Here is a 25813-nt window from a genome sequence, read left to right as displayed (position 1 = left end):
GGCTGCTTGTACCAACTTAATTAAGCAAAGTTGCTAGGACCCTTAGGATCTCTTAGTTCCTAAGAGATGACTTATTAAGAAAATAGGTCCAAGAAGCCTAGCTTTCAATAAAGCTTCCTTTGTTCTCAAAACTTCACCACTCTTGCAGACATTTTATGCAAACCTGCACTAACTTGTTCTTACTTTAAATCCTCAATGTTAAGCTAACATATACCTTTCGCCACAAAACATCACTGTATTTTGCCAGACACCTCCCTCCAAAACATCCTTGGGAAGATTTTGATGCTGGAGGTTCATCTGTTAACAACTTCTCCACTAACTTGATGCTCCATAGACTCCGTTTCAAAGGTTCAAGTGTGATTTCAAATGATTTCAGAGGTAAAAATCTCAAGAAGTTTGTCTCCTCCCTGCCCTGATTCCCTCCCAAAACAAACAAACAAAAACAGATTAATTGAAAAAATAATACAAAGCTCTCTTATACTTAAAGGTGAAATAAAAAAACAGAATAATTTAATTACCAAAACTTGCTCTCGGGAGAGATCATGCACACTCTCAACTACATGGCATCAAGTTATTTTTATGAAAGCTCTTTTGTCAATTCAAAATGACATCTGATCCCGTCAGATGCAGAATGCCCAAAATTAACACATTACAGAAATACAGAACATACTGCATTCAGGGATGCTGTCCAAAGGATTTTTTCCAGCTATAATGATGCCTCTTGAGTCCTAGGCACACATATTCAAGCATAATCAGAATTGCTCCAGCCTGCACCAAACACTGGCACAGAAACGGATCTAAAAATTGGAGGTTTACACTCATTTTTACCCCCAGTTCAGTCAGTACTAGTAACAACGTTCGATGGGAACAAACTTTTTTTAAAAATATATTTACACTAGCACTAGATTTGATTTTCGATCATTTGTTAAAATGGAACATTGCGACTTATAGCTTAATTTGTGGATAATATAACAGTATCACAGACCTCTCGATAGGTTTAAGACCTGTACAAGCAATTTTCCTTGTATCTCTCCTCTTCATTCCTGTGCTATATCAGGACATAACTCCTCATGTGACATGAATAACAGTTAGGAGTTTTGTGCTAACATCAATCCAGCCAAGGAACACTGTGAATGATGACAACAATCTCTCTAATTACTGATGTACTGAGAGCCTGTGAGATGCATTCACAACCTTCACCACAGTGACAGCAGCGGAACATCACAGTGCCATTCCCAGGACATGACCAACCCCTAATTAAAGCACACCAATCTGTCTGCCAACAGTCTCCCTTCTCCAGGCCGCAGGGATTATTCAGGTCTTTTCCAAAAGGCAGTTTAAAAACAGTAACTCACAGAGTTTGGTCTGAATTCACTTATTTTCTTAAAGTACTCAGTGTTCTAGCTTGCCAGTGTACTTTATGAACTCTGAATCTGTACAATAAATTAAGTGACCATGACTTACCTAGGAATACAAGCTAGGTACGAAATTAGTCTCCTAAGGTCTTCTTGCCGTATTCTGTCATGATTACTTCGAGCTGGAAACGTTAGAATAGGACCTCCACGCTTATCTCTGCCACCTGAAAAGTTAATCACATTAAAAACCCACAGCATAACACAGTTCTGGTTTATAAAAATAGTGTTAAGAGTGCTTTTGGAAAAACGCATCCTAAGCTCTTGTTCAAGTTAAATACTAACACTGCCATTTAGAAACCATCTTAAAATTGAATTTCAGGAGTATCGATCAGCAAGTGATCACAATTTCTACAACAAGAAAATATCTGTGAAAAAAAATGACATATAAAATAACTAAAGCATTACACTTTTAATCATTCAAGGTTGACCAGCAATGTGACTTACCTCTAGCAACGATGGGATAGTATTTCACACTCATCTAATATATCCATTGGGTAAGTGGACATTGTCAAATAATTTAGTTTATAATTTACCCTGATTTGACGTGAAGACTCTAGATTATCATTTTATTGCTAACTTTAGCAGCATTCTGCTTAAATACATTTATTTGTTAAATTGCTAAAACTTGAGAAGTAGGTGTAGCTGGGAATTAAGATACCATTTTAAACCAAATCACTTGCTAGTGACAGCAAAATGTTACTGTGGGAGCTTCCTATTATATTCAGAACAGCAGGTGCTCTTTATCAACACTCATATAATAGCTTTCAGATTTAGCACAAACTCCTGCTAGCTAAATTCCATGAACGTATTTTCAAGCACGGATGTGTAGACTGTTTGCTCTCCTATCCCATGAAAACGCAGAGAAGCACTATTTTCTGAATTCTGTCATTGTGAATCACTTTCATTTTAAATCCACGTTAGTAGGGGCCAAATGACCTCAGAAGGCAAGAGCAGTCTCCCTGACTTCACCACAGATTAACTGCTGCCTCACTCTGCTCTGTGGCAGAGGAATGCAAACCAGGGGTTACCATTTACAGCAATTTTGATGCCACCTCAACTAGCTCCTGCCTGAACACACATCACAAAAAAGCCCATTTTTAAAGGAAGCTGCTTAAATTTCTGCTAATACATGTTTCAAAATTTTCATGTTGGAAACAAAATTTGTTGTGCTAACTTCACATCTAAATAGATAATGAGGAAATTAATACAACCTTGGTATTAACTAAAAGCAGCCCGCTGTCCAGTCTAGGACTAGATATCAAGATTGGAAAATAAAGCAAATTAAGATCTTTAGGACATCAGAAATCAACTGATTATTTTTCCAATAATGACATAAAAGCTATTTTAGGCCTTATCCCCAGAAAGTCAAGGTTAGGCCTCTTCCCATAACTAACTCATTCCCTTTGCTCTTGACTCTCCTGTGTCACACAAACAGGAACGGCAAATTGCCACCTATGAGGCATCAGGTGGGAATTTGCTGTCTCACAGTAGCCTTTATTCAACTCAATCCCCTGTCTGTCTTTAACAAAACCATTTTAAGCTACTTTCCTCAACCGGAATTCCATTTTCCCCCTTGTCTTTTATAGAGAGCCCCCACACAGTGACACAGATTCTCTCCCTGCTTATGCCAAGATGTGTCACACGAGTAGCTGATCAACTCACATGAGTCAGCCAACGTGAATCACTTCTGTCTAGTGCACATCACTAATGGCAGCCTTGCCAGCACTCTCCAAATGGCACCCAAACCACACATGTTGTGTAGTACAATTTTTCAGGAAATGCCTTTTTCTGCACAGTCTCAAAGGACTTTGCTTAGAGCAAAGCAGTGGGCTTTTTGTGAAAGGCGCAACACAATACAGTGCTATTCCTCCTGGAAAACCACGATAATTGCACCTTGTAGGAAATATTCCACATGCTCTGTAGACAAAAGAGCATCCTCATTGTGATGAGCTTCAGTTAAAATAGAAGAAAAATTTGTATCCCAGACTCCATTTGCACTTCGCAGAAAAAGCCTTCTAGAACTGTTACTGTTTCAGATGAGACACACTACAACCAAGCAGATTGCTTTTCCCAGGCAGCAGAAAATCAGATCAAGGAAGCTTTTTAATTTTTAGCCTCTTGGAGAACCAGTCTGTTGGCAATACTAGAAATCTACCACGGGATTCCAAGTATTTGTATCCTACAGCTTGCTGTGCCAGCAAAACAATCCAGTTACTGCATTCTCATTCAGAAATCATATCTCTGCCACTCCAGCTGTCATCTCACTGGTTATTAATTTACCTTTTTTCAACAGTTTGAGCAGCACAGCTACACTAGCATGTTTTAAGATACGCAAAGATCACACAGACTTTCACGAGTCCAGACAACCTATCTGGACCATAGGCCTCACTTGCACATTGCTTGTTGTACAACCTGAGTTGAAAATTCACCTTATTTTTCACAGACAGCAGAGGCAAGATGGCAGAATTCACTTCCAGGTAAGCACAGCTTGAGATTTACTAAGATTATTAAAAATCCACTCTCCATTTATGAAAACATATCATTAACAGCTCAGTGAAAAGGGCTACATTAAAATATGATGATGGAGAAGCAAAAAAGTGAGTCACTTCGGACCTGCTGTGATTAGTAACAGAAGAAGCAATTGCTGAAATAAACCTTTTCAAAAGTGATGAAATGCTCAGACGATGCAAAGAAATTATGCTGTGTATGTATATTAAAATGTATCTGTGTCCAGACACAAACAAAAAGAATATAGGATAACAAAGACAAACCAAATTATCATGGAGTTAACGCCTAGCTCAGGCTAACAAAGACGAAAGAGACACAGGGGCCTATCAGAGGAGAAAGAAAGCCTTTGTAAACAGTTTATGAAACGGTACAGTTATTCTAACAGCTATATCCCAGTGGAAGGTTACCTGCTACCTACAGTTTTGACTCAAAAAACAGTAACATTCTGACCAGATCAAAACACCACCTTAGGAGTGGCCTAGGAGGCATCTCTGGTGGCAACCAGGTTTGGGGCAGGGGCCTGAAGCAGTGGAAGTGAAGCAGGAAGGCTGCAGTGGGATCCCGAGCACCTGGTGAAGCCCTGAATCTCACAATACGCAGCAGCTCCAGCAGCAACGACCTCTCTTGCAAACGTCTCTTCTCACAACAAGCTGGTCTGAGGAAATGCTCAAGAAGGCAGGCATTACGGGAGAGATCAGTGTACCTACTATTCTACCAGCACCACAATGAATGCAGCGCTACACAGTTTGCTTCATTCATTTAGCTTTGAGAAGGAAGGTCTCAAGGATACCAAGCATCTTAAAACACTCCATGATTTTTTTCAATGTCTTTGTTATTTGTATTTCCTGCTATATAAAAAAGGGCTTTTTTTTCTGCACGGTCATACTTGAATTCTACATAAGAGGTACTTAATCGTGAACCTGAAACAACCCTACCAGAACTACAGTACAAATGAGGGTGAATAAAACCACCAAAATTAGAGCAGCATTTGCAAATGTCAAAAATTTAATGGGGACATTAGCATTTTTAGTAAAAATATTTTTTCCCTAGTGAACACGTCCTACTTGTTGACAAAACAGTTGAGCACAAGCTGTACTTTTGAAGAAAGCAAATGAGGTACACTGAAAGCCTCTGAAACTTTCTGTGGAGTAAGTCAATACTCCAATAGTCTTCCTTGCCTTCCCAGATACAAGGCGTGCAAGTCCTAGTATGGCTAGGGGCTAGAGCGATAGGGCTAGGGACACTCTCATTACTAATCCATCTCCTTTCATTTGACCCTCACTTGCATTGAAAGCACAAAGTTTCCCATATTTTGGCAGATGAGCTCCAGACAGTCATGCTGCCCACTCCTTCTTGCTCACTTCTGTCCTGTCAAAAGTTACCACCTTCACAAAGGCAAGTTGACTGCCACTTCTGCCTGCATCTCATCTGCTCTGGTTCACAATCTATCATTTTCATTTTGCATTTTGAGAGGGTCTGCTTTACATGCTTTGAATTAGTCCTCTTGAGACTATCACGTGATTACAAATTAACATCAGAGAACTACCACCCATCTTTCACACTCCTCCAAAAAAGCTTCCCTTCCCTTCCCTGTAGTTGTAGTTTCCAACTACAGTTTTGGCCAAGCCTTCACGAGCATTACAGTTTACAAGCAGAAGAAACAAAGTTTCCATAGCACCACGGATATTAGCTGTGGGCAGTCTGTTATGTCACTCATTAGAGTTGCAGAGACCTTTTACAAATCATCTTTTCGCTTTACCTCAGCAGAGCGGACAGGATGAAGCACTGTGAACTACATATTCTAGCATCCTTGTACAGCAAATTTTTCAAGAGCACAGTTTAGGAAATCATTTTGTAAAGTTTTATATTTACAGGTAGAGAGTTTTTTTTTTTTTTCTGGAGTTCTTGACAATTTACTAATCTAACAACAAAAAAGAGATTTTCAGGTACGAGATTGTTCTCTAAGACATTTGTCCTTGGGAGATGACAGAGACTGATGTTAACTAATTCCTACAGGTATCAGAATATTTACTTCAGAATGTCACACTCCAAACCCTGTTCACATGAATAAACACCTCATATGGCCTTTAAGAAAAGGCACCTCAATCCTTCACGAAAAATTACTTAAGTTACAGATTTTTGAAATTCATTAATTTGAATCCCACTCTAAATCTTTTCTGTTATTCTTTGTTAAGCAACAAGCAAGGTATATGCTGGAGACAGCATCTAATTTTAGTTCATTTAGCCATGCAGATACTAAGTATGCCTTAAAGGATATGCACTCAACGGTCATCTCTAACAGACATGTTTCTCCCGTCTCAGACAGATGGCTTTGGTACTGGCTCCACCAAGAGATGAAGAAATAACAAATAAGACAAGGAATGCAACTACAGTAAAGAACACTTTTCATAACATAATCCAATGTTGCTGAATTTGCAATAATGGAGGGGAAAATAGGATCTAGCAAACTATTCTGCATTCAACATAATATATACCTTCATTATTATACATTCTTCTACAATGCTCACTTGCTTTATATGGGGAAACTTCTTTCTCTGGAACAGCCAACTGTCTCAGCTATTTGTTTCCTTTTTAAATAGATTTTTAAAGCATCACTTTGTCTGTGACTAATAGCACAGTGATATAACAGAAAGAGGTAACCTTACCTGAAAGGTATGCAACTTTTTCCTTTAAAATTGGCAATACTTCCATAGCCTTCATTTCATCATTTTTGCGAAATCCTGAAATACGTAAGAGACAATGTAATTACGCAATATTCAGAAAAGCTCAGCTTTTACATCTAATGAACACACAAGATAACATTTACCTTTGGAATGCAATGCTGTAAACTTAAAAGATATTAATAAATCTATCACTGAAAACTTAACACAGCTAGCACGGTCAGTTAGCAAGCCTCCATGGAATAAAGCAGGACATTGGAATTAGCCTCTTTCTTCGTTACAACTGTCAGTCCAATCCAGTTACTTTAAGGCATTCCAAATTCAGCTTTCATTTCCCCTTCCAACTCACAGGAATAATATCAAGATAACGACTGGTACCTTTGGAGCAACTACCAGCCAGTTCCCGTCACAAAGTTGAACGCTATTTATATACAACAGCCCTCACACCTCTTCCATAAGTAAAGAACCTAAGACAAAGCTCTGCAGCTTTTCTGCCACCTGATAGCAGCAGTACTTTGTACTTTGCACTTTGTACATTTTGTGCCCACTCCATTAGCGACCTTCCACAGCGCAGCTATCACTTCTCCTCCTCAGGACCCCAATGTTTGGTGTCAGGCTCAGACTCTTAGCAGCACAGCTGTGCACTTCTGTATGAACACCTCAAGACATCATACCAGTGATTGCTCTCAAGAAACAACATTTGCAAATATAGGTATTGGATGCAAAACATTCAGCAGGTTTTCCATTCCAGCCAGAAATGCACTAAGGCTGTGTTGCCGGGCTGGTATTTAGTTATGGGTACTGCCTTTCAAAACAGACCCTGGACACACTGACCAGAGCACCTAGGGTGGAATACAGCCAGGTATTCGCATGAGCTATGAGAAGAGACTAAGACAGCTGACACTGTTTAGTCTGAAGAACTGAGGAACAGCATAGCAACTGTCCTCAAAATATATATAAGACACTTAGTGGTGTCAGACATAAACTGCTAGGGTTACAGCAAGACCTTTCTTTAGAGGTTAGGAAAAGTTCTGTAAAGAAACAAACAGCAAAGCAGGAGACTGAATTGCCTTTGGCAGCCCACAGACTATACAGCCACTGGAGATGCTTCAACATGCAGCAGTCAAATGTGTGTTTGGGTGCTGTACAGGCATTTCAAGGCAAGGGCCGCCCAGGTCACTAACTCAACTGCTGCCTCGACTCCCATAAACACAAATCAAATCAAACTTTTTCCACCCGTGCACTACATTCCTGCCTGGTTTTCCTGGGACACCATAAAATACAACCAAAACTGAAATCAAGGCATGTTCCCAAAAAGCTGAGAAGGGGCCCAACACTGCAGGGCCCTCAGGAACCCACTGCACCACACACTTATACATTACCAACTGCATTTTACAACCACACTGCAATCACAGTGTGGCGCAGGGGCGCAGGTCCCTGTTCCACATCGCCCCAGGCCATGAGGCATCCAGGGCATGTAGGTGTCCACCTCTCACACTGCTCCTTGGTCTAGACTATCTGTGGAAGGTTATCAGCCTTCACTGAAGCAGTGCACAGTCCTCTTCCCAAATTTAGCAGGGACTAAAACTAAAAGCAACGGTTTAAGGAAACCTTGGGCTTAAATAACTTGCATAAAATGACAGCAAATACCTTTGCCCATCTTAAGATATTTGCATTTCGGTTGACTGTTAAGGCATACAAAGCACATTTCCAGAGCTAGAATTTTTTGCAATATACCTTGAGGTACTCACCATAAGCTTAACGCCAATTTAGCATGCCCAGTTTTCATACCAACCATGATAATTTCTCCTCTTTACAATAAATTTAGGGGCAGAAAACACTTTCTCCTCAGTTAAAAGGCGTGCAGAAAGCAGCGCTGCACTTGGCCGCATATTTGAGCCCAGACACTGGTTTGAGCCAAGACACTGATGTTACCGCACGGTGCTTGGTGGAGGCTTGTGAGCCCTTCAACTACCGCAGCTTGGAGCGGACACGGCAGCTGCACGGCTGCCTTCGCTGGCAGCACGTAAGCAGAAAGAAGCGTTTAGCTACAATTTCTCTGACTATTTAAGGGGCTGCTCAGGACAAGCACTCTAGTAAAACCGTTAAAGTCCGGCTCGCGTTCTGGGTCGGCGTATCCTTAAGGCTTGCTGCCTTGGATTATTATATTCCTGCTGCTCTGAACAGCCTATTTTTGCACCAGCGTTGGGGCGCTAGAGCTTAAGCAGGAAGCCTGTGGGGATTACGCTTGCCAGGGGAATGCTGAGGAGCACGCAGGGCGAAGGAAAGGCATGAGAGCAGTGTTTCTGCCTCTGGTGCAGAGCAAGAGCAGCAGGAACAGGTTACGAGGGCTTGCGACTGCACCCACCTCGCTACGCGAGCCTCAGCCCCACAAAATGCTAGCGATGAGGAGGATTTCGGGGAGGGGGGGGGGGGGGGGGGCGGGACCACGTTAGAAGCTTTCCAAGGCCAGGGGCATGCGCAGCTCCCTCACTGGCGCCCTGGCAGTGGTGATGTCATCGATGATGTCACGGGTAGTGGCAGGCCACGTGCGGGCCCAGCACACAGAGGGGCCGGGCAAGGCCAGGGCACTGCCGTAGCGCACGCGCGGCCTGGGTCCGACCGCTGCGACACCAGCATTACGTGTGTGCAGGCGCGCACCTTTCCTTGCGGGAGTCTGTAACCCGCATACAGCTGTGCTTGTTAAACAAAAGTACTGTTGCAGATTATTTTTAAAATTATGCAACCCATAGTCAAAGACTATGATAGCAGCTTTCAAAGACAATTTTAATCTCCATGCAAGCAAGAAAAGCGCCCTTAATATTACCAATCCCAATTAAAGGAACATGCAGATTAGATTCACCTTTGTTCACAGGTGGTAACCACCCTTCAGTTCTCCCATGCGGCACACACAGACATGCTCCACTTAGGAAAATTAACATTCAGTATTAATAGACTACATCGCAGAATACTCCAAATTTTCCATTTCGATTTCAGAGAATAATTTCCCCTCCCCCCGCCCTATGAAGCTGTCAGAGTCATGCAGTCCCATGTTATAAAAGCGCAAGATGCCTGCTACAGTGCAGAGCCTGTTATCACAGAGCATTATATTGAAATACATCACAGAGCTAGATACCTGTAAAAGCTGCAAACAGCAAAAAAAAATATCTAAGCTTTACAGAACTGCATGCACTAGCAAGTGAGGAATTTATACCAGCAAACACACCACCTCCTCCTTCCCCCTGCAACTTCAGGGCTGGAAGATACCACCCGTCAGACAAATTTAACAACCCAAATGCTCTGCACCAGCCCTCTGTTTCATGCTGCATGAAAGCAAGATACTTGGCTGCAATGTATTAATTCGACCAAGTTAAAGGACCAGTGAAAAATAACATTCCTGGGTAGACCTGTCAACTCCAGAGAGGCCTGGGACCCCCCCATCCGCAGAGCGACAGAGCTCCCCTCACACGGGCCATGAGCAGCGCTGAACCCCCCCAGCAAAGGGCCAGCTGCACAGCCCCCTGCCCTTCAGGTATCAGGGCAGCCCAGCAAAAGCAGCGTATCCCCAAAAATCACCGTATTCTTATAACTTGGCTGTTCCTTTGCAAACCAACTTGCTGCACCTTTCTACAGAACCCGAATGCTGCAAGCCAGTCATGGCAAGAACGCTAACAAGGAAACTCAGCAGCCTGCACAACAGTTGCCAAGTCCAACACCAAGGCTGCAGAAATACCCAACGCTGGGATGGCCTTTGCAGGCAAGGAACAAGGTAAGTGGGCTAATCTTGCATTCCAATACTCAGCAGCTACTCAGCCACATGATTCAAGGCAGCAGATAAAGTTACCTTAAACTTATCTTTAAACCTAGTAACTTGATTGCAAAGCTGGGATACAAGATACTTTAACATGGTAAAAAGAATAGGAAATTCAGGTTAAAAAGAACTCCTCATGCAGAGTTTGAGGAAGCCCTTGTCCACTGCTGTCACAAAACTGCCTTGTGGACTTTTTTTAAAGAAGGCTAGAAAAAGCTTCCTGAAGAGACAAAGAGAAAAACAAACACGAGGTGTTCTTATTGTGAAATCTAAAACCTTTATCAACTCAGCTGCTTTTCACTTGTCAACTTAAAAATCAAGACCCTTTCCCAGCTGCACATGAAAAGAGTCATCCCAGCATAGAGTGGTGCTTGGGGCACCCTTCTGAACACACGAGGCTCCACGTGCCACCAACGGCAAGTGCCACAGCTGCCAAACTGCTCTCTGCAGTGCCGGCCTTCTCATCCACACCCTCTTTTTGACAGAAATCCCAGTCTGAAGCAGGGAAGCCTCTTTCAGGGAGTTACTGCCCAACAAAGGCTTCCGTTCAAAACTCCACAAGCTCTGCTAAGATGTAAAGGAAATTAAAAAAAAAAAAAAAAAAGTCCAAAAGAGATGGTGGCATTCAGAGCTGCTACATTAATGCCACAACTCAAGTAGTCAAGGAGTTAAATAGTGACTGGATTGATTTAGGTTAGTCATCATTTGAGAGAAATATTAACTAGAATAAGAACCTTCGGATAAAACAACAGCTTTACTTTCTATTCAGAGCAGCACACAATTATTGCCAACTATTCCTACATGTGCAACGCCCCCACCCACACAGCACACCCCGGGTAAACAGCACTGCTGAGCAGCAAGCAGAGGGGAGGCAGGGGACACGGAACAAGCAGCAACTTGCTGCTAGCTAAGGGAGCAGAAACCGTACAGCAGTTTTCACAACCTCTTGCATTCACCAGGATGAGTTAAACTGCCTTTGTAAAACTGAGTTTCTCAAAGATCAAGATTGTAGCCAGCTACCACCTAGACAAAAAGAATATTAGATGTTGCTATCCTTGGTATTTCCTCTATTTTACATCATAAATATCAAATATAAGCTTCTGAAATCTGAGCTATTCCTCCCTGAACTGTCAAGTCATCTTAGATATACTTCAAGAGAAACTGCCTTCTAAAAGCAAAATGGCAAAACAGAAGAAGTAAAGATGCAGAAAATGCAATAAAATTAATGTGGCTGGCATGGCATACGTTCTTGTCTTTTTTTTCTTTTTTTTCTTTTTTTTTTTTTTTTTAAAAAAAGAGAAACTCTATCAGCAGTTTTGCAAATGAACCAAATGAGGTAAACATAAGGTACAATCATGCAGATCAAGTAAATCTAGTAAACTTGGTGTTCATCCTTTATTCCTTCATGTTTTTGCTCAGACCAAGTCCTAAAGCCCACAGGTGACTGATGGAAGCTCCAGAACAAGGATGCAACGTATAGATGGACACAATCCAGGAAGCAACATTTAATTTTTGTTCCACTCAAGCCATGTATTTCTGTTTTAGTGTTAAATGAGTGGTTAAGAACCCTGTCCTTAATTTTAAGCAATTCCAGGAGCAAAACAAAAGTATGACATGACATCTTCAAAGACTTAGTTTATCACAACCTCCCAGAGAAACATTTCTTCTCTTTCTCTATTGTCCTCCATCCTACACACGTTACTCCACACAAGCACCAAGCCTTCATGCAATGTAACCAACTAGGCCAGAAATTGCCCCAAAGGAAGAAAATGAGATTTATTAGAAAGTTACTAGTTATTTATACTACTTGCACTGTTTGCCACTTTCAGTTATCATTAAATAAAACAGATCTTATTTTCGCTTTTATGGGTGTTCTGTAGTTTGTCCTACCATTGGGATGTACCTCACTCTTGACTAAGTTATGCCTGGTTTTGGTGGAGAGAAACCAGGACATAGGGAATTGATATGGGACAAGAAAAAGCTACCAGTAACGCTGATAGCAGATGCGCAGGAGTGGTCATATATGTAACCACGTAAGTAACACAAAGTTGAGTGACAAGCCTTGTCTCAGAAGCTATTCTCCAGTTAAAAGCAACTCCTGCAAAACCAGGTAACCTCAGGCACATATGACAAAAAAATGTGAGCCCTAGTTTAAGAACAAAAGTCGAACAAGACCCCAAACCCTAAATTAATCCTTTAAGAACTCATCCCTCTGCTTTTAATTGGGTAACAGGTACGCATAGTTATTATGCATATTTTGGAGTGATACTATTCTGGGGCGTGTTTGTTCTGGTGGGAACCAGCCATTCATCTCCAAAGGGTGCACTACTCCAGCCTGCTGCCGGGCTGAGGTAGCAGTCCTTCTTCCAGCAGCGCTCAAGTGCAGCAGTAGCTCACGGCCTTCCCCACAGTTAGATACTTCCCTTCGTGACTGCTGCTGCAGACACTCACAGCTAAAGGGTCTACACAGCATAAAAGCTAACAGAACAGCACCTCATCTCCTACTCCAGAGTGTTTTGATACGCAGTTGTACTAACAACAAGCTCTGCAATCTTTTTCTCTTCCTGTTGAAAACACACAGCAAGTGGAAGGTAGTAGCTTCTAATTTCAGCTCAGTAACATCTGGAACATGACATTTTAGATCATGTCCTTTGGCTCTTGTTCCAAACCACCATATGGAGAAACCTCTCTCAGCACTTAACAGCCATGAAAGCTGCAGTAAGGGCACTGAAAATAAGCCTAGTAGAAGAGACTGAAAGTTCTCCTGCAATGTCTTATCCTGAACAACTATAGGAAGGACATTTCCATCAACCCTTTAAAAAAAAAAAAAATCCACACTCAAAAATGCTAAAACACGGGTGCATACACCCTCATGGTTTAAAGTGCTGCCTTTGGACTTCCTACTATGAGTAGACTCTGAGGCTAGACATTCATAAATTTTATTTACTTCTTGGTTTCCCTCCTTATTGTTGTTACTATCCGCACATTTTCCTAACACCTTCCTCACTTTATAGAGGCTTGTCTGCAAAAAAAGCATAATGAGCTACAGCTACACTTATGGATTTGTGCAATTGCTTTTGGTTCAATACTCCTTCCTCCTTGCTCTTTTTTGAATGCCATTTTTTACATTTCACCTGTGGCCAATCCAGAGATTTGCAACAAAACGCATGTCATTCATCAGGAGCTTTGTTTGTGCATGGCATCTGCCCCCCTGGATTTATATTGTGTTAGTTTGTGGCTTTTAGGAACATGAGTCCTAATACAAGCAAGGCACGGGACAAGTCGGATGGATCCGAGCTTCTGCACCATGTTACAAGGCACGTATCAAAGATGAAGGCGAGGAAAAAAAGAGAGAGATGTTTTTTATGGTGTAGCATGAAGAAGCTGCAAGTGTATTTTATTTCAGGCAATAGATAAAAAAAAAGTGCCGTTTGCTTTATATAGCCCCTCACTTCTGATGTGCAGCCATTAGAAGCATGTAGAGCAAGACAAATGAAGTTGGTGGGGGGGGGGGGGCGGGGAGAAGCTCAAGCAAACCTCTCTTTACATGCCTTTTCTATTTTATCTTTTTTATTGAATAGATTACATTTAAAACACTGATTAGTGTACGCTGCTAACTGAAAATGAACTTGCCTCCGCTCCAATTTGATTACAAAAATAAAAAATAAAGAGCCAGGTGCAGCAGGCAGGGGAATTCAAGCTTGTGTTTCATTTCTAATAAGCGAGCGGTTGCTAACAGCAACCTCCCTCCCTCCCTGTACGAGGCAGGGCAAGACGAGCGTGAGACGCCAAGAGGGCCGAACCTTCCCCGCTCGTCTGCACTGGGATTACGTCAGCTCTGAGAGCTCATCTTACTCCAAGCAGGTGTATGCGCGTATTCTTAATGCATGAGCCGTAACGACTAAAAACATCTATTTAAGACAAGAGAAAGCCAAGGAGGAAGACTCGACTGCTCCAGCGAGAGCAGGCTGGGCTACGTGCAGGCTGCGAGAGGCGCCAGCGCAGCGGCAGGCGGGCTGCCACGTGAGCCCCGCGCTACATCCTGCCCAGGGAGAGGCCTCGGCAAGCGCAGAGCATCCCTGTGGCCAACAGCCTGCTCAGGTCCTGCTTGCCCTTCTCCTCCCGCTCACGGAAAAGCCTCTCCCCCAGATCCCTCGAGCAAGTGTCATTAAAAACCAAAGATCCGCACTGTGTTTTGCTCCACTAATTAATTTTGACTTGAGCATCAACAGAAAGGATTTTGCAGATCATTACTATTAAGGAAGGGAGGTTCCATTCTTCATTTGTTAAATCAAGACCTTTTCCTTCCCATGAAAAAGGCAAGCAGCCTAAACAGCATCAGAGCTGCATTTAACACCACTCCTGAAGGACAAAACTCTCACTTAAATCAAGGCTGGGTGTTCTCCGCACAGCCCCCACTTACTCAGCTCCTACTATGCTACTATAATGAGACCAAGATTAACATCTTGCCTCCACTTTCCTCCGTTTCGGTAGCCAAACACACATGACTAAATGCAGCCTGGGCACTTCCATGGTGCTAGGCAGAGGGGACTCTCAAAGCCAGCGCTCAACGCCACGAAAGGAATTCTCACCAGCTCAGTTGTCCTCCAGTCACAAGGAAATTGGCATCAAACTCATCGCTATTAAGTACATGTAGCATATGCAAAGGTAAGAGGCGCAAGACAAAGCAGGCAGCTCCCCACACTACTTAGGCCATTAGTCTGTAGAAGTAAAGCTCCAGTTGCCTTCAGATCCCCAACCACTTGCTTCTACAGCACCAGCACTCACACGTACGTGGCAGCGAGCAACATCTGCTCAAATAGCGTCCAATCTCTTCTGGAAGAGCAGTTAGTTTATGCAGCTATGCTACACTACAGTCACACATCTACCACCAAGCTCTCCTTCAGAAAACATGAAATCTTGTTCATTTTACAGATCAAACTACCACAAAAGCCATTTTAACTTGGCAACTTACCACTGCCTACTAGTTAACAGCACAACAAACCCAGCCCAACAGCTACTAGCAAGCCAACACTGTTTCAAGCTCAAAGCTTTTAACATTAAAACTACAGACTTCAATACAGCTGCACTAACTAAAATAAACACACTAAGGAAACATGGGCTTACCTTTCCCTCAGCACAGACAGCAAATAGTCAGCCAACAGCTTTTTTCTTGAGCCTGCTTGAGTACTGACAACACAAGGGTGTTAAACGCGCAAAATATCCAGTTATCCGCCTCTGTAACAGTCCCAGCCAAACACAGCCATTAGCAAATGCCTTCCACCCTGTTCCATTTCTAGTACATGGGCACCTCATAGCTCCTCCTTACCCTTTCCTTGAAAGGAGCACTCAGACCTACCAAACCTTACATAGCATCCTAAAGATACCATGAGTTAACATCTGCAAATCAGCATAACAATGATTCCATCAGTATATATGTCATAGATTTTTAATTAAGTTCATAAAAAGATGGCCTAATTTAAGCTAGATTAAAAGGGGTGTCTGTCCTTTACAACACTGATTCCCTCTAGAGAAACATTTTAAGAAACATTATTTCCTGGAAAAGGTCCTTGAAAGTATAACAGGAGCCCTAGCATCTTAATTGCATTAAAAAGACAACAAAGCACTTTGACATATTAATGCATTGCTTCAGAAGTCTATAATATATTTTTAAAAGCAATGGGTAAGATTTAAACGAAGTCACCGTCCTCATTTCTTCAGTTCCCAACAAGATTTAAGATACATAAGCTGTATCTGAAAAATTTTAACTCTAAAGGCATACTTTAAAATGATCTAAGGAGCATGGTTAAACATATTTATTTCTATAGAGTAGAACAGGAACAAAATATGAAACTGGCTGCTTTTGCCTTCACTTTCATTTATAAAAAAATGTTTTATTTCTTATTCCTTCTCACCAGGTTAAAATTCTAGATTGTGGCAGTAGTTCAATATGGCAATCCTACATATGTTATTCAGCTTTGTAAGTATTTTTATGTGCTATTTCATGAGAAGCACTCTACTAGAATGCTCTGGTAGAAAGCCACTTTTCCTGTAGTCAAGTCACACCAAAGCACTCTTATTTGCTTTTGAGATACAATATTCTGACATCCCTTTGCAACTGGGAAACTATCCTATGCACTGTAATTTAAAAATAATAAATAAAGTCACATCAGAAGTTTAGTCTTTGTAGCTTGGCAGTTGTTGAAAGTTTGAACGCTCTACTACATCTGGTCCTTTTCCAGTCTGTCATCCAGGTGTTTGAAAGCATAGGAACAGATAAGGGGTGTATTCAGGACTTGCCACCCTGAAAAGTGAGTTGAGTACATTACGTTACTCAACAGTCAGTTGGGAGACAGACCCTGGGACTACAAAATAGTTGGCCTGCCAAAACACTAGACCTCATTAGCAACAAGCAGCTCCTTAACAGCAACTTCTCTGTAGGCTCACCCCAAATTTTCCATAGCCGATTTGTCACTACTGCCTCTGTTCATGCCTCCTTGTCTAAAGGAGCCAGTCTAGGTGGCCAACACCTCAGAGTACGCTCAATACACAAGAACATTCTCCCTAAATCCTCTATGCTCACGCTTCTCACGTTATGCTTGGTCTCTCTGCTACCACTGCAGCAGCAGCTTTGCCCCTGCTAATCACAGGTCAGCTCACTGATGCTCTAGCTGTAAGGATAATAAAAGTAGATGGAGCTTTCTGCCTACTGCCCATTTACTCTTCACGTATGCCTGAGGGACGAGTGTTCTTCAGAGGTCACTTAGCAGAACCCGAAGCATATTCGCACTGTTTCCCTCCAGCGCCTTCTCTGACTTAGCACACTTCTCACAAAGAACAGAAGCAAAGCTTGCATCACCACTGCACACACTGCAGCTCTGCTCTATTCCTCCTAACACAACATTTCCAACGCTGACTTGGTTCCTAATTTGAAAATTGAGCACAAGCCCAGATGAACTCCACAGTTTGCGACTGTTTGAAGGAGCTGCTGCCAAGCAAGATAGCAGGATGCAATTCTGTCAGAACATCTCCATACTGTTAACAGCAACTGAAGCGCGTGGAGCTCAAAGCAGACCAAGATTTCGACATCAGAGAAGAACAAATGCTAAGTACTTGAGACTCTTAAAAACAGGTTGAAGGGCTAACAGGACTTAATCTGTTACTAATGCTCAAAATAACAACATGCATATGTTTGATGAGATCTCTGCCATTACACGACAAAGGTTCCCATACTGAACAAGTCCTGGCATAAAGAACGATGCCGAGGATCCAAGTTACAGCATTATAATGCAGCACCTCTGTGGTGCCTTCTTGACAGCTTTGTTATGAGTAATTGTTTTATACAGAAAAATAATTTAAGTATCAAAACCAACAGAGGTATTTGAAGTCTACACCTGGCTGTATGAGAATATATATTGAGTAAGTCTAAGACGCCTCTCCAACAGAACCAACACCAGAAGCTGAAATTGCCTACTCAAGCAGCTGGGTTCTGTCAGATGCAACAATGCCATCCTTACATGGGGGCCTGATTTTCACCTCTGAGGACGACTACTACAAAAAAATCACTTAAATTACTATTCTTATGCCCAGATCTTTTGAACTGCTGTTCTTCAAGCTCTGAGCTCAATGACTGTCTAGAGGTGAGGGCACCTTCAGAATTTTTTTCATCTTTGCAATTTAGAGTAAACTATATTCCATTACAAGATTTTCATATTTAAAATTGATTTCCTCAAAGATTTAAATTTAGTAATCAAGTACTTTCTGAACCGCCCCCCTTTCTGATTTCTGTTTTTTCCATCTGAAGTGTTGAAAGGAATTAATGAATCTCAGTAAAAGCTCTTTACCTCCACTGAATACCTGTTTTTCAATCACTAAAAACACAGCCACCCTTAGACAGAAATAAGCACAAAGAAATTGTTTGTTTTAGCAGTCTTTCATTTTACAAGCCTAGCCTGTATATAAATGCGTACATACGTGTTTGTATACACACGTGTGTGTGTATACATACACATACATATAAAATTGTACACTCCATGCACCTGCTTAGTGATCTTGAAAAGGAAGGCAGCGTAACAGTAACAAGCCTCCTTCCTCACCAGCGCAGTGCTCCATCACACAATCAAAGGGGTACATAGCTTGAAACACAAAATGGACCTGAGAGATACAAAAGCAAGACAAAATATAGCGTCAGACAAAAATGTCTGCAATAGAATTAGCTTTAGTATCAGCACTTCTGATTTAAAAGAAAAAGAAATCTTCAGCATTTTGCAAGTTTTAAAGCTGACACAGAAATCCAGGACTGAAAACATTATCTTAAATAAAAGTTACGCTTAAATGGAAGAATTACAATTAAGTGTTTAAGCAAACACCTAGCTATATCATTTAAGGAACCCTCAGTATTTTAGCATGAGGTAAAAACTGCACGTTCCACTCCAAAGCCCTGAAGTTATATTTGCCCAGATGTAAGGTGCGCCAAAGCTAGTCCAATAATTTCAACTGTGGAGTATTTCTGAAGAGATCTGTCCTCAATCTGATAAAAATCATTTAACTTGCAGAACTCCTAGCAAAATGACTGCCTATAATTAACAGACATCAATATACCGTAGAGTAAGATCATATTTAACACTTTCCTCCCCGCCCCCAAATTTCATTTATGCTCAAGTTTAAAACCAAATGCACCACAAAATAAGACCTGCTTATTCAAAACACACCTGGCAATTTTGTATATTTATAAATTACCATGAAATGGATTAGGAAACAGCTCTAGTATCAAACCAGAAAGCCAATCCTGTTCACAACCCCCAAATCCCAATCTAACAGACAAGCAGAGGTCAAACTAAGTTAGATGTAACCCAGAGCACCTGTACATTTCATTGCAGGGTTACTCTGCATTAGAGTTATTAGTAATTACTAACGTACTGTGGCAAACCTAAGGAAAGTTAGCTCCGCTTCACATGTCAACCAGAGTCTTACATTGGGAAAGCTCTTTGGTGACCCTTCTTGTTAATAAAATAAGGGGAAGGTTTTTGGGTTTTGTTTATTTTTGGAAAATGTTATGGAGAGTCTGTATCATAACACATTCGCCTAAGGCAGACAACAGGTTTTGTTGCAATGATACTGAAAAGTATCTATCAAGTTACAAAAGCCCCAATCACTGCCTTATACTAAGCAGCTAAAAAGATGTTTTCTGGATTTGCTTTCCAGAATAGAAGCTTTTTTAGAGCAAAAAACTGTGTTACTACTGGCTCAAAATTTTGGGGGGTGGATGTTAATTTTGTTGGATTTTTTTGTTTTTAAATAAATAATTGCCAAGAGTATAACATTATTTTTGAACTTACACATGTACAACCTTACTTCCGGTGTCACCCACATGGATTTTGAGTGCTATTTAACTGGAATACACAGACATTCCTTACACACTGAGCACAGCACCTGCATTTATGCCCCCTTCACCAGACGACTGTACGAGCTCACTATTTTGATTGACACCTAATACCATAGCTGCCATTATCACTTACATCATGTTAGAACATGAAGTGTTACCCACATCTATTTGGGGAGTAAAAGAATACCAGATTACTTTGACACATTGTCAAGAAGCACTGTCAAGCTTCACCCACCATAGCAATGTTCTCTGTTTCTCCACTTCACAAGGTCAGTAACTCACTCACAAGTAGAGATGATTCCACCATATTATAGCTACAAATTCACTTTGTTTTTGAATATTCTACAACATGCCACTACAAGACAAAAAAACAAGAAATATTCAAGGGACTTACCGTTCAGAAGTATCACCACATCCGTTCTTTGTTTTGGTTCCCATTTGTAAGAACACATTGTTGATACTCCAAAGATTTAATATGCCTATGGCCTATGGAATAGGTAAAGTAACTGATGCTGAAACTGATGCGGCAGAGTAGATTTTTATCCCATTATATATATATATATATATAAAAAAAATCTGGTTTCAGAATTTCGGACTTGGGTCTAAGATGCCAGTGAATTTCCAATAGTTTCCATGACTGCTGAGTCTCTATCTTCTCCAACAAGTTCAATTTCTAAGTTAAAATATTTTTCAACTGCACTTGTTTGAGCAGTCAGATGAAAAATGGTACAATGCACAACCCAAATCCTGGCCATCTTTGTCAATACATCTCTTCTGCCTGCACGGTTTGCTTGACTGTCAGTTTGCTTAACAGTTGCTCTGCCTGGATTTACTACCAAATAGGCTTTGACAATGATTGCTATTTAATCCTCTGTAATACCCAGATGCAACTGTTCCCAGATAGGAGGACGGCCTGAAAAACACAGCCTCCAACCCCCACTACATACAAGTCTGGAGTTGCGCTATAGAAATCTTGTAGTTGCCAAATTCAGCAATAAAATTGACTGCTCTATTGCAAACAAACATACATCACAAATGACAAAACCTGAAGCATCCTCAGTGCAGTTAAAACTCCTGTCCACTCACCCAGCTCACCGAAAACCTACAATTTCAACTGCAGATGTTGAACAGAGCTGGACAGACATTTGTTAGTAATTCCAACTTTTTTTGCTCTAGCAGTCATCATAGCTGTCCGCTTTAAGAAGCTTTTAATAAGAAAATGGTTTGCATATTATCTATAGACCTAGTGCTATGCTTTGCCTTTATTTATTCTGTCTACATCATCATGGTACAATAATGAAAGTTTGCTAGATTAAAAGCTTCGATGTTCATGAAAAAAATGCTAGCAAAGCATCACACACAAGAGTATAGCAACACTTGCAACTACTCCTTGATCATTTAATCTGTGGAACTTTTAAAAGTCCTTGAATCGTCCCTGAACACCCACACCACAGCTCTCCAAATGGTTAGATTCAGCCTGAAGATACTGTCACAGACTAAATGACAGATCATGTATTTATGATCTTAGATAATTAAAGTTGAAGTTACAAACTCACAATTTGTCCCAATCTCTAAAATACAAGAAAAAAAAAAGCTTTCCAAGGAAAACTATCAACGCCTCGCAATATTCTACACTCCACAAATATAAGCGAATAACCTGAGCAATTATCACCTCATAAACTTACAATTTCAACAGAAAAACACACTTCAGTATTTGGTACTTAAAAATTAGATACTAATCTATATTAATTATTTAATTCAGAACAGACTAAGCATTAGTAGGATTAGTTACAATTCCTGCCTACAGCATCAAATGATTAAACTTAAAATCAGTTGCAGCAGAGAAGACGACATTTGGCTTGATACCCTGCACTGACAGAAGAACTCCATGTCATATCTGGAACACTTCTAGACAACTTACGCAATACCACTTGTCCCTGATAATTCTGGCGAGATGCATCTTACACTATGCACAGGCTACTGCCTTAGTACTTCAGAATAAGCTGAATTTGAATTCAGCCTCATCATTACTCAAGTTATCCATTTCACACAAAGGAAAGCGCTCATTTGCTTTAGGAGAGATGTTGCCACTGTAACATTCAAGAACTCAAAGATACTTAAGATGAGGACACTTTATTAGAACAGTGTCTCCCTTTATTCCCACTCACTCTTTCTGCAGGGCTGTAGCATTTGGGCACACAAAGCACCCAAGCTCCCTGCCTGCACTAGCCATACAGTGGCTCATTGCACAACGTGTACAGCAATAGCAGGAACACCCAGCAACGTGGGGAACTTCCCCATTTCTCCAGGCTTTTGCCAATTCTTCACCAACCTTGCCTTTTGTTTCCAGCACTTCCAAACAAAGCAAAATTATTTGGCTAAAAACAGCTAAGAGCAGATTAGCTCATTAAAAGATTGACATATCTAACAAAAAGGTTTTTTTTTTTTTTTTTTTTAGGCAGGGCAAGAAAGGTGGGACCCTCTTTTACTACTTTGCCTGTACACACCACAGCAACAGACCCTTTCTTCACCTGTGTATCAAAACCTAATGCACTGGCAGTTCAGTGCAGGAAGCCTTCTTTCTTTCAGGAAGAGGGGGCAGAGGGGGAAGCAACCAGATCCCGGCATTAGCCTGTTGCAGGCAGAATGCCTCTACCGTGACTCACGCACTTGGACAAGGGTTTTGCCTGGAAACACTGCTCCATACAGCAGCACTGGCTTGAGCAAGGCTATGCCAGCTATGCAAGTAATGCAACTCACAGCGGGATGCCAGGGGCACTGCTGAAGGCGAAAGCAACAGGCCCATAAGCACATCTGCGCTGCTAGATCCCAGCCAGCACCATGCGAGCGAGAGTATCAAAGAAACAATTCTCCGACCAAGAATGGGAGCCGTTGGCCTAAACACAAACACTCCTCCAAGGCCAACAGGGGCTATGCAGCATCCCTTTCATCTGCCAGCATCGGGGACAGGCTGCAGCCGTCACCCTGCGGCCAGCAACTGCACCCGGCAGCCACTGGGTGCGAAGCCACCAGGAGCCCCTGCTCTTCTCCCCATGCGCCACTTTTCCACACGGATCAGCCACGAGTAAATTCAGGGAGTTGAAAGCAGAGCCTCATTTTTCCTAATAAGGAGTAAAGTTTCCACTCCTGATAGGCGCAATTCTCATTCGCTATCGTCTTTAATCTTAAAAGTCTTACTTGAATTCTCATTCTCAGAAAATTCTACATGCTCTGCACATACGCAGCTGCCCAGCACCTAAGCCTCAACCCTGTTCCGTTTCACACACTTCATCTTTGGAAAGTCCCTTGTGCCGAACACGCAGGCCACGCAGAGCTCTCTTCACAACTGCACGTTCATTAGCTACCGAATTTGTGCAGAACCGGGAACCATGCACAGATTGAGCGCTTTCAGTTGCCTTTCTACAGCTAAACTAGCCTTTCTAGAGCTAAACTCTTAAGTTTTTAATATCATGTGCTCATATATACAAGTTAACATTATCACAGGCCTGTAATTCGATCTCTGAAAAAAATACTAAAGAGGGCGTATTAACACCAAACATACAGAGAAGATCCAAAGATTGCTTTAATGATAACTAAATCATAGCAACATTTTTAATAATTAGATTCTGAGCTAGCCACCAACTTAAAGCAGTAGTGAATCTGTCATTTATACAGTTGTACGCAAACATTACAAGCTACCTAAGATTATTCATTTCTGCTTCTGCTGAAGCCAACCCAACAATTTAGCCATTTTTAACCATTTCCTCCAGCAATCTTCTGGAGTTTCAGACATTCTGACCAAGACAAGTGGAAAATAGTGGTGTAAAATCATGTGTGCCATTTTACACGTGCTTCTTACATTTAGAAAGCCAAAAATCTACTTCACACAGTTATTGCCTATTTGGGAAGTTTAACTGATTTTTTTTAAATACAAAAATAAGATGTTGCATCTTGGCATCTGAGGAATTCAATAACCATAACAGAACAAAAAAGCTGCATTTGCAAACTGCAGAGCATGGCAGAAGGATGGGAGGGACAAGGAGCACACGCATCTCCCCTGACTTGCAGAAAAGCAAGTAGAAGCTGGACATCTTCGATGAGGGATTTTAACAATTAGATAAAACTACCATTTATTTTTTTTTAAAGCAGCTTGAAACTTGTGCTAAACTGAGCAGTTATTTTCTACCACTGTTACTTCTGCTACTCCTCCGAGGCAAATGACAGTAAGCAATATCCTGAGCCGGATCAACTCAGATGCTGCCACTCTTAATTATGTTGCCAATAATCAATATAAATGTCACAGAAAGTGTTATTCCAGGGATGCTTCTGCCCTAAGGACCAGCTGACATGACAGTGATAGGTCTAGCTGCACTGCAATCCAGTAGCTTTACACTCTTTATTACATTCCTTGTGCCAAGTTGTGCACAGAAGACACTTCCAAGTACTGCAGCTCTGTATCAGGGAAGTCCTTTCTCAACCAACGTGAGCAGTACCTGAATTCATTTCTTCTGACAAGTTTGGTGTCAAAGACAACACACTAATAGGCTCCAGCTGGGAAACCCCTCCATGAGCCACCCAATAAATATGACCTCCTACAACTATTTCTGCTCTTAAGCTAGACAGACAAAAAGCCAGTGCAGGTTTGTCCGCCCTTGTGCAAGCTGCTGTAGAAAACACACCAAACGTTATCCATTTTTGCTTTCAAACAACGTATTTTGTTGTCTGATTTGATAATAGCCCCTTAAAAATAAGTTCTTACCATTTTTCATATGATCAGAAACAGTCGCAGGCTAAGCATGTAGTTCTTGAGCACAGAACACTGCTGTACCTAATTTGCAGGACTGTGGGTACAGCAGAATAGAAAAACAGGCAAACAGACTTGAGAGCTCCTCAGACTGCAAAGCTCAAAGCTGATCAGTAGTACACAGAAAATGGTATAATGCACTATAATAATTTAGTCTTAGTAAGTCAACTTAGTAAGTCAAGTTAGTCAACTGCAATCAATGTTTTTGGCATATTACAATCAAAAATTGTATATACCAAAATTTATCACACAGCCAGTCAGCAAGAAAAGTAATTTTCCTGTGTTAATTTATTTGAATACAACTAACAGAACATCATAGAGAAGGGAGAAACTGCATTGGCAGAAATCAGGAACTTTTTTAGTAGTTCCTGAGCTATTTAGCAGGCAGCAGAAGCAGTTTAGCAAGTAACAGAGCGCTACTGTGCCGGCCTTTATGCCAGAGGCACTGAAACTGGGCTTTTTATTTCAGTCTCTTCCTTCCCTCCTTGCTTCGAAAACAGCTTCCTTTGGAAAGCATGTTCTTTGGGGCTAACTCATAACAATTAAAACACCTTCATTTTGCATCAAGAGACCGTATATTTCTATGCTCTGCTTCCTAAAACAGCCCCGCGAGTTTTCCTCCGCAGTGTGACTAACACCATGAAATCTAGGCCTTCCACTCTTTCCCAGTGCCAAATGCTCCAGTGCACTGCACTCATATTTAAGGGGCTATGTACTTCAAAAAAAGTGAATGCTCAGTGGTGCAGACTACCTTGCGGCTCAAGCTGTTTAAGATAGTGAGAGCAACCCATTTCCACCCTCTTTTTAAGGAGGATGCTATAGTTTCAAATGGATCTCTCTGCTGCATTCTCTCAGATGCAGTTATCTTACCTGAGTTTTCTGGAATTTTTGAAGCGGTCTTATTACTGTTCTGAATATAACCACTCTTCTTCTCATTGCTCAATCTTACCGCCTGCTCAAGAGATCATCTTTGTGCAATTCTAAGTTTATTCTTTCAAGAGAAGACAATTCATTCATCATGTAGCAGCCTTGTAGAGGGACCATCTTATCGGTGATTGTTAAGTAGCAACCTCTGAAACACCCACAACTTAATACTCAGTACAGACACTCTGTATATCAGATAAATGCACTGTTTAAACACTTTAAATAATCTCATAGCTAAATAATACATTTTAATAATTGCTTGTTTCACACAATAGATGATACAGA

General features: G+C 41.4%; 1 protein-coding gene across 1 annotated transcript in view; it reads right to left on the bottom strand.

The window, feature by feature from the left end:
* Positions 1–1464: 1464 nt before the first annotated feature.
* The window catches only part of LOC148591712 (triple functional domain protein-like), a gene marked incomplete at its 3' end in the record, with an annotated part of 63324 nt that continues 38975 nt past the window's right edge, over positions 1465–25813 (bottom strand). Inside the window, exons 2-3 of the mRNA XM_088537103.1 lie at positions 6590–6664; positions 1465–1579 (exon numbers count right to left, since the gene is read on the bottom strand). Of these exons, the coding sequence (XP_088393229.1) occupies positions 1465–1579; positions 6590–6664 (190 nt within the window). The remainder of the gene's footprint in view (positions 1580–6589; positions 6665–25813) is intronic.

This window comes from Tinamus guttatus, unplaced genomic scaffold, assembly GCF_059628265.1.
Source record: "Tinamus guttatus ecotype Peru unplaced genomic scaffold, ASM5962826v1 Tinamus_guttatus_pri_ptg000730l, whole genome shotgun sequence".
Classification (NCBI taxonomy): Eukaryota; Metazoa; Chordata; class Aves; order Tinamiformes; family Tinamidae; genus Tinamus; species Tinamus guttatus.
Note: the sequence above shows the minus strand (reverse complement) of the source record. Positions and strands in the feature narration are given on the sequence as shown.